Source organism: Rhamphochromis longiceps, linkage group LG3 (genome assembly GCF_057381845.1).
Source record: "Rhamphochromis longiceps isolate RC_006_pf linkage group LG3, R_longiceps_female_GT1.1, whole genome shotgun sequence".
NCBI lineage: Eukaryota > Metazoa > Chordata > Actinopteri > Cichliformes > Cichlidae > Rhamphochromis > Rhamphochromis longiceps.
The window spans coordinates 47406066-47418509 of NC_140559.1; the positions used below are offsets into that span (position 1 = coordinate 47406066).

At 43.1% G+C, this 12444-nt stretch overlaps 1 protein-coding gene across 2 annotated transcripts in view; it reads right to left on the reverse strand.

The window, feature by feature from the left end:
* rgs12a (regulator of G protein signaling 12a) overlaps positions 1-12444 on the reverse strand; it is a 47750-nt gene that overhangs the window by 6476 nt on the left and 28830 nt on the right. For both annotated transcript variants that reach the window (XM_085400143.1, XM_085400142.1), the window contains exons 5-17: positions 11351-11520; positions 10406-10498; positions 8591-8734; positions 7787-7969; positions 7548-7695; positions 6724-6821; positions 6312-6503; positions 3363-3436; positions 3121-3247; positions 2593-2689; positions 2289-2344; positions 1686-1797; positions 897-1448 (exon numbers count right to left, since the gene is read on the reverse strand). In XM_085400143.1, coding sequence (XP_085256269.1) covers positions 897-1448; positions 1686-1797; positions 2289-2344; positions 2593-2689; positions 3121-3247; positions 3363-3436; positions 6312-6503; positions 6724-6821; positions 7548-7695; positions 7787-7969; positions 8591-8734; positions 10406-10498; positions 11351-11520 — 2046 coding nt within the window. The remainder of the gene's footprint in view (positions 1-896; positions 1449-1685; positions 1798-2288; positions 2345-2592; positions 2690-3120; positions 3248-3362; positions 3437-6311; positions 6504-6723; positions 6822-7547; positions 7696-7786; positions 7970-8590; positions 8735-10405; positions 10499-11350; positions 11521-12444) is intronic.

A 12444-nucleotide genomic window follows, 5' to 3' on the forward strand; every position in this document is an offset into this window, starting at 1 on the left:
TTATTGGCAGTGATTATCTACAAACAGGCACCTAGAGAGCGAATGAGCCTGGTAAAGAATGACAGGCACTTCAACAATGTCACCAGCGCCAAGGAGCACTTGTCCTCCAATGACTAATAATTTTTCACCGTTGCTCAAACTGCTACAGCATGAGCTGTTTAATGGCTCACCGGATTTGTAGCATTGCGTAAAAAGAGAATGAAAAAAACATCTAGCTTTTTGACACGGACATTGTTGAATTGCTCTTAAGTAGAGGAGGTGGGATGGATAGGGATACAGCATTTATATGTACCGACTGTTAGGTATTTGCAGGTCCAACACTGTGCAGCAGTCTGGCTCAATTTTCTTTTTTTTGTACATGAAAGCTGATCTTTTTTTTCTCCTCTGATTTCTAATCTTCGGTACAACATCTAGCGTCCACATAACTGTCAAATATTGATCATTAATCTCTACGCATTGTGTATATTTCATTGATATTCAACAGATCTGCAATCAGTCACATTTTGCATGCACCCAAAAGGACAAAATATATCACTGGAAATCCGCTTATGTCAGTCACATGTTCAACTCAACAATTTGTGGCGAGGGAGGTGATATACAAGTAAACGTTACTCACGGAACAAAATACACAGGTCATTATTTACAGATCAATCTTGAGTAGTGTAATCATCATGATCAATCACACACATGCTTTGCTGAGCTTGATAAAGACGAATCAGGCAAACTGAGAAAGAGTCGATATCAATTTGTCATTAAAGTGCATCAGAGTCAGTGTAGAGGGAGTTTTATTGTCAAAGTGGTCCTGTTCCTGACCACACACATGCATGTACAACACACACACGCACAAGCACACACGCAAACACACCGAGTGTTAGGTTGTTACACTGTAGAAATACCTGAACTGGACTTTCCCTCTTCACCCGTGTCTTTAGCCTGGGAGCAGGGCGGTGGCGGGGTGAAGTTGGCTGCCGGCAGGCTGCTATCGAAGGACGACACAGGGGATGGTGAAGGAGGCAGCAGGGTGGGGCTGCTGATGTCGCCTTCACCGATGAGAGTCAGGTCGGTGTTGGCGTCCTCCTCCACGGTGCGAAGGGTTGGACGGGTGTCTGAGGGCCGGAGGATGGGGGACATGTGAGTGCCGAAGGTTGGGTGGCGTGGAGGGGGCATGAGGCACCGCCTGGAGTGTCCGTTCGCACTGGAGCTAAGAGAGGAGTCGAGGCTCTCCGAGCGTAGGCTGGAAGTGAGGGGGCTCCGGGAGGGAATGCCATTCTCTCGAACCGGCTTCAGGGAGTTGGGGGTGGAGCAGGCCAGGTCGGAGGACACGGAGACAGAGGAAGTGGGCGGAGTCAGTCGCAGGAAGTCGGGAAGCACTAGGTCGTCTTTGTTCAGGAGACCACGCTGGTCGTTGGCTCGGGTGCTCTGCGCCCGGCTCAGCAGCTCAAAGAATTCTGGAAAACAGTTCAAGCACATTTCCTCACTTGAAAGTTTCCACACACACGCAAGAAAAGGATTAGCTGGGTGTGACGTGCAGCAGAGCAACCTCGCTCCTCTTAAGAGAAAAGAACCCTCATGGAACTAACAAAGACACGAGTTAGTCTTAAAGGCAAAGCAAAGCTAAGAATTCCACCACAAGTTGAAAAAAAGAAAAGAAAGAAAGACAAATAAGGAGAAAAAGGGGGATTTACCTTCAGCTTCATCTATATTAATCTTTTTCTGTTTTCTCTTATCCCTTGGGAGTGCTGAGTCTGGTCCACTTGGCCTCACAGAAAAGTCCTTTGGTGCTGACCTCTCATCTCCCTGCAGATTCAACAATAACAAGGCACTCTATTAAGGGGATGGAGGGACGATGTGGTGTGTGGGGAGGTTGTAAGGGGTGGGGTGGGATGGGGGTGAAGCTAAGCACGAGCTGCTAAGCACCCTATTGAGCAGTTTGTCCAGATTTACTGAGACCTTCAGGTAAAGATGAGCTTGGTCCATCTGTCGGCTGTGTGTCTTTAAGGACCCTGATAGAATCCAGACTAAGCAGGATCTGCCTTCATATGGTGCAATAACTCGAGCGGAGAAAACAGGAGCGAGTGAGTCAGCCATAGGCAGTGTTAGGGAGAGGAAGACCCCAAAATAACAGTAATAATAATATAAAAAAAAGGAAGTAAACACCAACTGATAGCTTAGCATTGGCTCAGTGTTAATAATGTTATTAAATGATGTTGCAGAAGCAGCAGCAGAAAAAGACAAAAACACCACTCTTTTTATCATTGTGTGAGAATAAAGATGTGACGAGTACTCACTGTCGCAGAAAAACTCCGGGTTGGGTGACTTTTTAAGGAGGAAGACTTGGATTTGTCTATTTGAGAGAGAGAGAGAGAGAAACAGAGAGATGTGTACATGAAAAAGTCATCGGGGTGAGAAACTGATGAGGAAGAGCGTGAGACAGAGAGGGGAGGAGAGGGTGCTTGAGGCGTAATGAGAGAGACGTCTTGCAAAAACTCGTACACGTTAATCAGCAGGATGACTGAGGTGGGCGTGATTTACATTTTTCTGGTGCCTTGATGAGAAAGGACAAACCAGTTTTGTTTTCTTGTTCCATTCTACCTTTGACTGAACAGGGATCTGCTCGCTCCAGCACAACTCGCAGGCCGTCCAGACTCGATATGGGGGCACCCAGATCCAGAGGCTCAGTCTCGCCGCTCTATTATAAAATAAAATTTGAAGGTCAACATGTTAGTATCCTCACCTGTTGTGCGGAAATCTAAATACTGCTGCTGCGCGTGTTCCTTTGCTTAGTTTATAAACCACCTTTCAGCTCTGGTCTACTGTATAATACAGTTATAATGCCTGGAAACCCACAGGACTAAAATAAATCTGACAGGGGTTTAGGAGGAGGAGTAGAGAGTCGGCATGTTTGAGGAGTGTCGTCATTCTTAATTATAGCCCCGGTGTTTCGTCTTAGCAGGCTGGGCTGAGTCAGAGTGCTAACCACTGTGTAGAGATGGAAAAGGATGCGGTCGTTTTACCCCCCTAACCATGATACTCCACCCTGTGGCACAGTCACACACTACACAGGCTGCTGTCTGGACACACGGGAGCTTCAAAAGGATTAAGGCACTGGAGACAACTTACTATTTTGGCCACAAGATCAGCGAGGTGGAGACCATATTTGGCCACCACGGGCCGCAGGACCTCAGTGACTGGCTTGGTCGGCTTGGCTTTCAGCCCCACGGAGCGGTTAATGGGCACCAGATCCAACCTACCAGTGAGCCGAGAGCATCAAAGTAAATGTGACAGCAATGAAAGCAGAAACGCAAAATGAGAAACTGAAGGCGATTAACAGACTCAAGGGAACACTGATCGGTTGTTCATACCTAAACAATGTGCGCTTCTCCAGTCTCAGGTCTCTGGAGCTTAGTGTCATACAGTCTTGGTCCAACACTAAAGGCTAAAAGGGAAAAAAAGCATAAAACTGCACATTAGCAGTACATAAAGAGCCAGGATCAAACACAGTATTGAGCGCTATAAACAGCAATGAAAAAAACAAATTATCTGTAATTCTCTTTTTGATTCACTTCACAACTTATATTTGCTAACAAGGACTCCTCAGGTGTGCTGTACCCAGATATTTAAGTGTCTGGATATTGGAAGTATTTGTTTTTTTGTAAATATGAAAAATATCTGCCATCTTAGCTCGAGTACAAGATCGCGGCACATCCATCATCTTTTTTTAAACAATATTTTTGTTGTTTTTGCAGCAGCATACAAAGATTTGTTTTCACAGTAATATGCAGCAGTAGTAAAAACACTCCCCCCCTCACCTTCCACCCCTGCTCTCTCCCAAACCTACATCAAATAAAAACACATAAAATGTGCATACATTTGTGCAGTATGTGGTATTTATACATCCATCATCATTAAACTGTGTACACTAATTTTGTCAAGATGACATAAAAATTATAAAGTCACAAGACACACCCCGGCATGCTGAAGTTCCTTTTTCAAGGTAATTATTAGACATGGCACATACCACTTTTTTATGTCCAATACCAATACCGATATCATAAATTTGGATATCGGCCGATACCGATATGAATCCGATATAGTGTGTTTTTTAATCAATAAAACTGGTTTTTTTTATATCTTGCTGCATTTTGTATAAGTTAATACTCAAGTTTAAATAAACAACAACACTAAAGCTATTCTGTTATACCTGTATGCAAAAAATACACTGCACCCAAAATATTTCATAGTTCAGCAACACTGATCAATCTAATAAACTTAAACCTGCACCATCCTCCCTAATCTGGTATTTTAAAGAGTAAGCAACCTAACCAATAGGGTTAGTCATCGGGGTGAGAAACTGATGACCCCCCCCCACCTCATGATGCTTAATCGATGTAATCAACTTTAATTTGATGCAGTGTGAAAAAAAAAAAAGGACAGATATCAATTATTTTTCAAGAAATATTAAATAGATTCAACATCTTTCTTCAACATAATTGCAGACTGCACAGATGGTATCTTCCCAAAGGAAAAAGTAGTCACTATATACAGTAAAGGACTTCTATACATTTTACATCAGATTAAAACTTTGGGTGTAAGATTCAGATAATTATTTATTAAAAGCTAGACATTTTAAATGAGAATAAAGAAAAGTATGTCTTTGTGCCTCCTTTTCCCTGTTCATGCCCTATCGGCCCCCCTGGCTAAACTTTGCTAGATCCGCCCCTGCACAGTTACCAGCCGTCAGGTACATAGAAAAAGATCCTGGTGTAGAAAGTAATATTAAATAAATTCTAACAACAGATTAAACGTGCTGCTGTTGTTCAGCCGCTGGTTTCCTCTTTCTGGCGCGAAGTGGGCCAAAAACAAAGAAGAGAGACGGACTCACGACAGAAAAGCCGATCAGCTGATCATTAATCAGTTTCATGATTGAAGTAGCAGCAGGAGAGGGAGGGAGAGAGAAGAGGCAGTCGCTCCATATATCGGTTGTTAAGCTTAACGCGGGAATGCTTTACAAACATTCACTTGCTTTACTTCTCTCTGGGTTAACTTCCTCGGAGATGAAATGCCGGATTGCTAGCGAGGCTACAAATACACACAGCTGCTCTATCACGTGACGCACACTGCTCCGACATGTTATGAGCCGAGTTACACCATGTCGCAAGTTTTGTGAGGTGCTTTTTTGATATTTAATGGATCGGATTACATTTTTTATTTCTCTCTGATATCCGATCCAGTAATTTAGGTCAGTATCGGACCGATACCAATACGCAATATCGGATCGGTCCATCTCTAGTAATTATGTGCATTTTTGTTTTGTTTTGCTTTTGTAATTGTGAAAAATGTCAGCTTGACACTCTCCTCATTCAAAGTAATGATTATCATGTTCACTGTTTCAAACTTCATCAGCTTTTACTGAATAATTATGGGTGCCCCAGCTTATATTAGAGAGAGCCTGACAGATATATCAATAGGGCTAATACTTCTTTGGGGGGTTCCTGGAAGCACACCTGCTTCATTATATTATTAAGCATGACACAAGCAATCCTTTATCTTAAAATTAGATTTTTGAAAACTGGGTTTTGGCATAGATGAGCTTCTCAGAAGGCCGATCATTTTCTGATCAATCGGTATCAGTATTTCTAAAGGCCAATAAAAGACAATTTTAAGAGGTTACACACTTTGTCCACAGAGGACACATTGGAGCATCCGTATTGGCAACAATTTTAGAACGCCACAAACGCAACGATCAGCTGATCCCAGCAAAACAAGGAGTGTAAATGAGTAATCTGTGAATCGTTGTAACAAGATTACGTTTAAACTGCGTTGTCATATTATGTCAGTAAGGAATCACAAATATTTGCACATAACAAATTTTAGGGAAATACATCTGTTTCATGTATCTGAAATTAAAAAGAAATATTTGCCAACATATTGGCTTTTCAAGTAACCGAATATTGGTATTGGTATCATTCTTAAAAATCCTATATCAGTCAGAGTAAGCAGTAAACAGAATGTGACCCCTATGTGAGATACTGTGTTTCTTCTACCCTTTCTTTGATGACTCTCAGATAGTTTTTTTGTAACCAAAGCTTTGTCTTTTTCCTTCTGATAAGTTCTACAGAACTCAAAAGTCTCTATTTGGGAGAGCCTCACCCCTAATGAAACAAAGCAACTCCTAAAGGCTACATTTTATTTTCTTAGTGTAAGCACAGCTGAATAACTCCGCTCAAATTCTTTCTGTAGCAGTGCTTAGCTTACTGGGACAGCAGCAGCAGATGTACGGTATGCAGCATTTGACAGCAGTTTGTTCTCACCTTGTCTCCTCCCACGAGGAAAAGGTCAACGGCGGCAACGTTGACACTAATGTTCTGGCAGAGTTCTTGGAGGACTTCCCTGATGGAGGCACCTGGCCGAAGGCTGACAGAAGAGCAGGAGCCGTTGGGTAGCAGCACGCTGCACTGTTTGGGAGCACGTTCCCACGCTCCAACCGAGTGGCGATTATCAGACTATGGTCAAAGAATTAAAAATAAACGCATATATAAATAAATACTTTTTAATATTATAAATATATATATATATGTGTGTGTTTTTTCTTCCATGTGACCCATAAACAAAAAAACTCCATGGTCTGAGAAGTATATAAAAAACTGCTGCGGCCCTATTATAATAGCTTCACCAGACACTGAGCTCTGTGTTGCCATGGTGACCTGTCCATAGGAGTCTTACCTCAATCTTGCCAGCGGAGCAGGAAATGGGCATCTCCAGACTGGTACCGGATGACAAGGAGCCCTGGGACTCCCTCCTCCCATTACTGCCCCAGTAATCTGCACAGCGCAGTGCAGAGTACGACAGATTAGTGCACGTCAGAGAGACATGAGCGCACTGCTCATTTTACATGACACTTACAATATGCAACACCGACATGTAATATGACTAATAACAGTGTTTCAGTATCGAAGTTGGTCACTGGAAGATTTTGGCAAACAGAAAGGCGCGTTTTATCAAAGAGAATAAATAAAGGATATGAGTGGGAGTTGGAGTTTCATTTCAGGACAAATGCATTTAGAGAGAGTGTAAAATGTATATTTAGTCACATTAAGTAAGAACAGAATCGAGTTTTTTTGCACACAACTGGCATGAGAAAGAAACTACAAGTAATCATTACGGATGTATGCCTAAAAGTCAGAAAATGGAATTGTAGATTAAAGTTTATGGCCAGTCTTAAATAAAATCAACCCAAAACATAATAACAACTTAAAAACAAAACAATAAAAAAAAACACTAAGACTATCATTTAAACCCTTCCTTGGGCCTCCTCAGTGTGTCAGGACGCAACAAGTATGTTTTTGCCAGGGTACCAGTGGTATGTCTGTGTGTTTCTCAGTGTGTGAGAGACTTCCAGCTGTGTTTCTTCACTTCTACCCTGCATGTATCTCACTCCAGCCCTGGAGCTGGCACTGATTTGGTGTCTTATTCAAGGACAATTGAGCACTGCAGACGTTTGTGTCGGGGACGTTTGAAACATTCACCGTTGTCAGTTCACTCCTTACCGAGGTTAATGTCTCCGATGTCCTTCTTCTTTGGACCCTTCCCAAAGCTCCTGTTGCGCGACCAAGAGAAGAAGCCACGTTTCTTGTCGGCGCTCTCGTCTCTGCCGTCTTCATTCAGTGACCTCCCTGAGCGCTGCTTTCTGACGTCCTGTGGATTGGGAGGCAAATAGATCCGTTATCAGTCAGTCTGGACAACAACCGCACAACTCCGTGAGAAATGTCTTTAATAAATGCTATACCTTTTTGGGGGTCGACAGGGTGGAGCGGTCAGAGCTGGCACTGTGCTTTGAGGGGGCGGGGCTGCAGGGGATTTGGTAGGGGTCCGGCAACGGCTGACCGTCCATCTCAGCACGCATGCACTCCTGGTAGAGGGAGGACTTGAGGAAACGCGAATAGCTGTCAAATTTCATCAAGTTGAAGATCTGCGGACGTGGTGAGAGGGGCCGATGAGTAAGACATCGCAAGTGAGGATTTGACCAAAAAAATACATAAATAAATAAAAAGAGAAGAGAAGATGTGCAATAGACAAAAAGCTGCTAGTGTTAACATATGGTTACAGCTCATGTTTTGACAGCAGCCTTAACGGTTAAAATTTAATCATACTCATGTGCACACTGAAAATATACAGATCTCTGACTGTGTGTCTATGGGGCTGTGTGTACAGTATGTGCTAGGTTCTCTGTGGGTGTATGCCAGTTTGTGTTTATCTCTCTGGTAAAGCCTCAGAGCCCTTTTGTAAACAAATGCAGATGGCCACCAAAAAAAAAGCCAATATGCTTGTGCTAAGTGACTAAAGGCTAGATGAGAACAGAACCCCCTACTGCACGCAGAATCCCTCCTCCATTAATACTGTCTAGAAAAAGCTTGATCCTCAGCTTGATACCGAACAACTGAAGAATTCAAATGAGGTTCTCACAAAGGGCCTGTCACTAAAAGTCAAACTGTTTGTTGAATGTTTTGATTACTGCGGGAGCACCGCATTATTTATCCGCTGCCTCATTTGGAACACTAATAAATAAACTCAACAGCTGTCTCGTTGCTACCTGTAGCTGCTGGGTCTTGAACATGTCAGGCCTTGGGGAGGTTAGCACGTCATCGGCCAGCTGGGCTTGGCTGTCGATGTTGACCGGCATGGTGGCCTTGCTGGACAGGAAGCTGTTATAGATCTCCCCTGCTCTCTGGGACAGCTGCAGGAAAGAGAATTGTTGAGAATTTGTGATGAGTGTGTGTGTTATGCTATGCCACAGTGACGCAAACACCATCATGCTTGTTTTATGGTTTGTTTAGCGATCCCCCCCCCCAAAAAAAGGGTATGCATCTAATGGAAACATGCTTGCATGCAGTCCTTAAACAACCCAGAACCATGCAGCTCTACATAGCTTGAAGGTGATTGGTTGAAAAAGTGGACGGAAACAGGAACAGGGGAGTTAATGGGAAAAAGCACAAAAAAAAATCCAAAATAAGACCAAAATAAAGCATGAGAAGCACAGATGGTGGCCGCAGCACTTTTTTTTGACTGTTTTTAACACTTAGTTTCACTTCAGCTCTTCGCATGTTATAAGTTTGCCCTTTTCTATGGCTGGCTGAAGGACCAAAAATTTTACTTAGCCCACATACTGGCTGTTTGTGACACTGCCCCCTAGTGCAGTAATCAGCTACAACATGTAAGCGATATCTGTTACAGTTAGACGTATGCACAACTCTTTTTAGAACCTTTCTTGTAACCTGGGTAAGTGGCTTATGTCTTTGGCAGCATTCATTTATACTTTTGCGCGCTCTTAATGACCTTGTGCTTATGTCCAAGTGTTGTATATGCAGCGCCAGCCACAATAAAAACAAATCAAAATCCCGGGACACTGTTCTTTCCGGGGTCCTCACTTTTTCTTGTGCTTTTTTCCCCCTGTGAGCCTTCATAATGAGGGTATGACTTCTTCCTTATACTAAAGTCATTGTTGATAATATCTCAGTAATAAAAGTGCAATAGTTGCGGGTTGCGTAGATGCGTTGATGTAGTTACATTTCCAGGTACGTGCACATCAGGTCATGGCGTAAGTTACTTTGTAGGGTCTCAGGGGGGTTACCTAACTATGATGTAGATTCAACTGTAAAGCCGTCTGTAGGCAGTGCATACGACCACACCATGTTAGAGCCTTCCCCCTCTTTTTGGTTTCCCTTTCAAAATAAAAGTACATTTTAAGAGTCTACATCAGCTAAGTGAGCAGATTCGGTTTAGTCTGAACCTTTTAGAGAGAAGTAGGTAGATTAGCTAGAGTAGCTGAATCTTGAGTCACTGATGTAGATCAAAGCGATCGTGGCTCAAGAGTTGGGAGTTCGCCTTGTAATCGGAAGGTTGTCGGTTCGAGCCCCAGCTTGGACAGTCTCGGTCGTTGTGTCCTTGGGCAAGACACTTCACCCGTTGCCTACTGGTGGTGATCAGAGGGCCCGGTGGCGCCAGCGTCCGGTAGCCCCAGGGTGGCTGTGGCTACAATGTAGCTTGCCATCACCAGCGTGTGAATGGGTGGATGACTGGATGTGTAAAGCGCTTTGAGGTCCTTAGGGACTAGTAAAAGCGCTATACAAATACAGGCCATTTACCATTCAAAATAAAAGCTCCACATACGTTATAGGAAATTAGCAGTGTGCTTTAAAGTATGCTAGACTGTCAAGCTAAAAGAGAATAAATAAATAATACTTATTTTAATTGTGTGACAAATGATTTACAGAAAAAAAGAAAACTCAGGTCTTAAACACTTCATATTTTTTAGTATGACCTTTGGTTAAAGGGGATAATCCAACAATTCACAGTGGGCCCCCAAACAAAACTGTCACAGGATCTGCAGCTGCACACTGTAGCTTACCTGCTTTTTATCTGTTGCAGGGACATGACTGAAGTATTCACAGGCCTGCCAGAACAAGATATTCTCCTCGCTGAATTCTTTCTTGAGAAATTCCTGTGGAAACACACAGTAAAAGAGGTTTTTTTTTTTCCTCTGTCTATGTAATCTCAACTGGTGATCACATTCTCATCTTTCCAGTTCTGCTGCTGTTGAGACCAGTCGAGCGGGCAGATATTACTGGGTGTAATGTAACAAGATTGGTGTAAGTGTAGGCGCAGGATGGTGTAGGCGAGCGCAGCTCTGATCAGTACTGAGGGAAGGTGAGGAGGGAGGTGGTTCTGGGATGGAAGAACTTAATGTTGAGCTTTCTGAAGGTGTTGTGGGCTAAATTCAAAAGCACATCTTTTATGTGGGAGGAAATGGTACATGACAATAAACTCACTCACTCACTCACTCACTCACTCACCAGGGTTTAGTGTTGGTAAATGGCTCTTCACTTTAACCAGACGGAAAAGAATTCATTCATATATCACACTACAGCTTTTTTTTTTTTTTACACTATATCAACTCTTTAATACTAATATTAATAGTACATCTGGATGTAAATATTTCCCTCTGAAGACAGTGGAGCTCAGAATTGAGCTAAAATGGATGCATATTAGTCATCAGTTGAACAAGTACAGAACTAAAATAAACTGGCAGAGAGATAATTTGGAAGTGTTTGCTAACACGTCTGTCCGTGTTGCAGTTGGAGCTAGTTTCTATTAATCTCAGAAATATTAAATAATGCCTCAAGTATTCAAAATATTCTTTCCTTTTTTGCTCATTAGTCTCCAAAAGTAACATCTGGAATTACAGGACTTTGATCTACATCAGTGACTCAAATCTAAAGCACAGAGAAGCTTTCAGCAAACCCCTTAATAACACTCTTGATAACCTCCGAAAGGATTCTTTCTCCAAGCTTACCGAGAAGTAGCGCACACCCACGGGATCCTGGAGGAGACGCTCAAAGCAGGAGGACCAGCTGGCCACACGCTGCTCTGGAGCCCCTCGGTTGCTGCCTGCTCCTGGAAGGCTGCCATTACTGTTCAGGCTGCTCTGGCTGCAGCAGCTCTGCAGCTGGATCCCACTATAGTCTGCGAGACAGGAGAGTGCAGTGCAAAGGTTAGAGAGCGCTGATGCTAAAGGGTAATTCCAGCCAGAGGGGGGGGGTACCAGATCTAGATTCTCCACTGTGGCCTCTCACCCTTTCTAAATATAACAGTGGTGTTTTGTATGTTTTACTTCCTTTGAGCAGTTTTAACTTCACTGAATGTTTTTTAAAACAAAAGCTACAGTTGGACTGCAATTAAATCCATGGCAAATGGAAATGAGATCCTCGTTAATCAGAAATTTCCAAAGGTAGGTACATCAATCACATCTGGCGCTCGTGCTAATGCTATTCATGCAGTCCACTCAAAATTCTCACAACCTGTTCAATAATTTCCTTTCCTTTAGTTGAAGCAAATCTAAAATAAAGGAAAGAACACACAATTTGTCAGAAAATTAATGATCCTGTTAGAGAGGGGAAAATTTACCCTAAAGCTTTTTAGACTAGAAAGGCAAGAAGTGCACAAAGACACAGCAGAGGTTGCTCACATTGCACGAGGGAGCAGCAGAAAGAGAGTGCAGAGGATAAAAAGGAGGAAAGAAAGGCGACACAGCTGATTACAGGGAAGGCCACAGGGAAGTGTGGGTGACAATACAGGAGCTGGTACAAAGCTAAAGTGGTGGCCTCAGCCTACACAGTACCTGCTATCATGGCGGCAGATGGCCACTTTAGAGCTGTGAGCAGATCGAGTGAGGAGCGCACAGTAAAAACAAAAAGAACAAAAAGGGTCTCAGCCAAATTGGTTACACATACACGGTTGTCATTCTGTGGAAAGTCAATTCGCTGGCGCAGGCAACTGAAATTAAGCGGTTGTTTTTACATTTCAGAAAGGAATGGTAGCAGGGGCAAGTAAGGTGTAGTACTGCATATCTTTATCTTGCCAATCCACCTGCATGAGTGGGCTAGATCT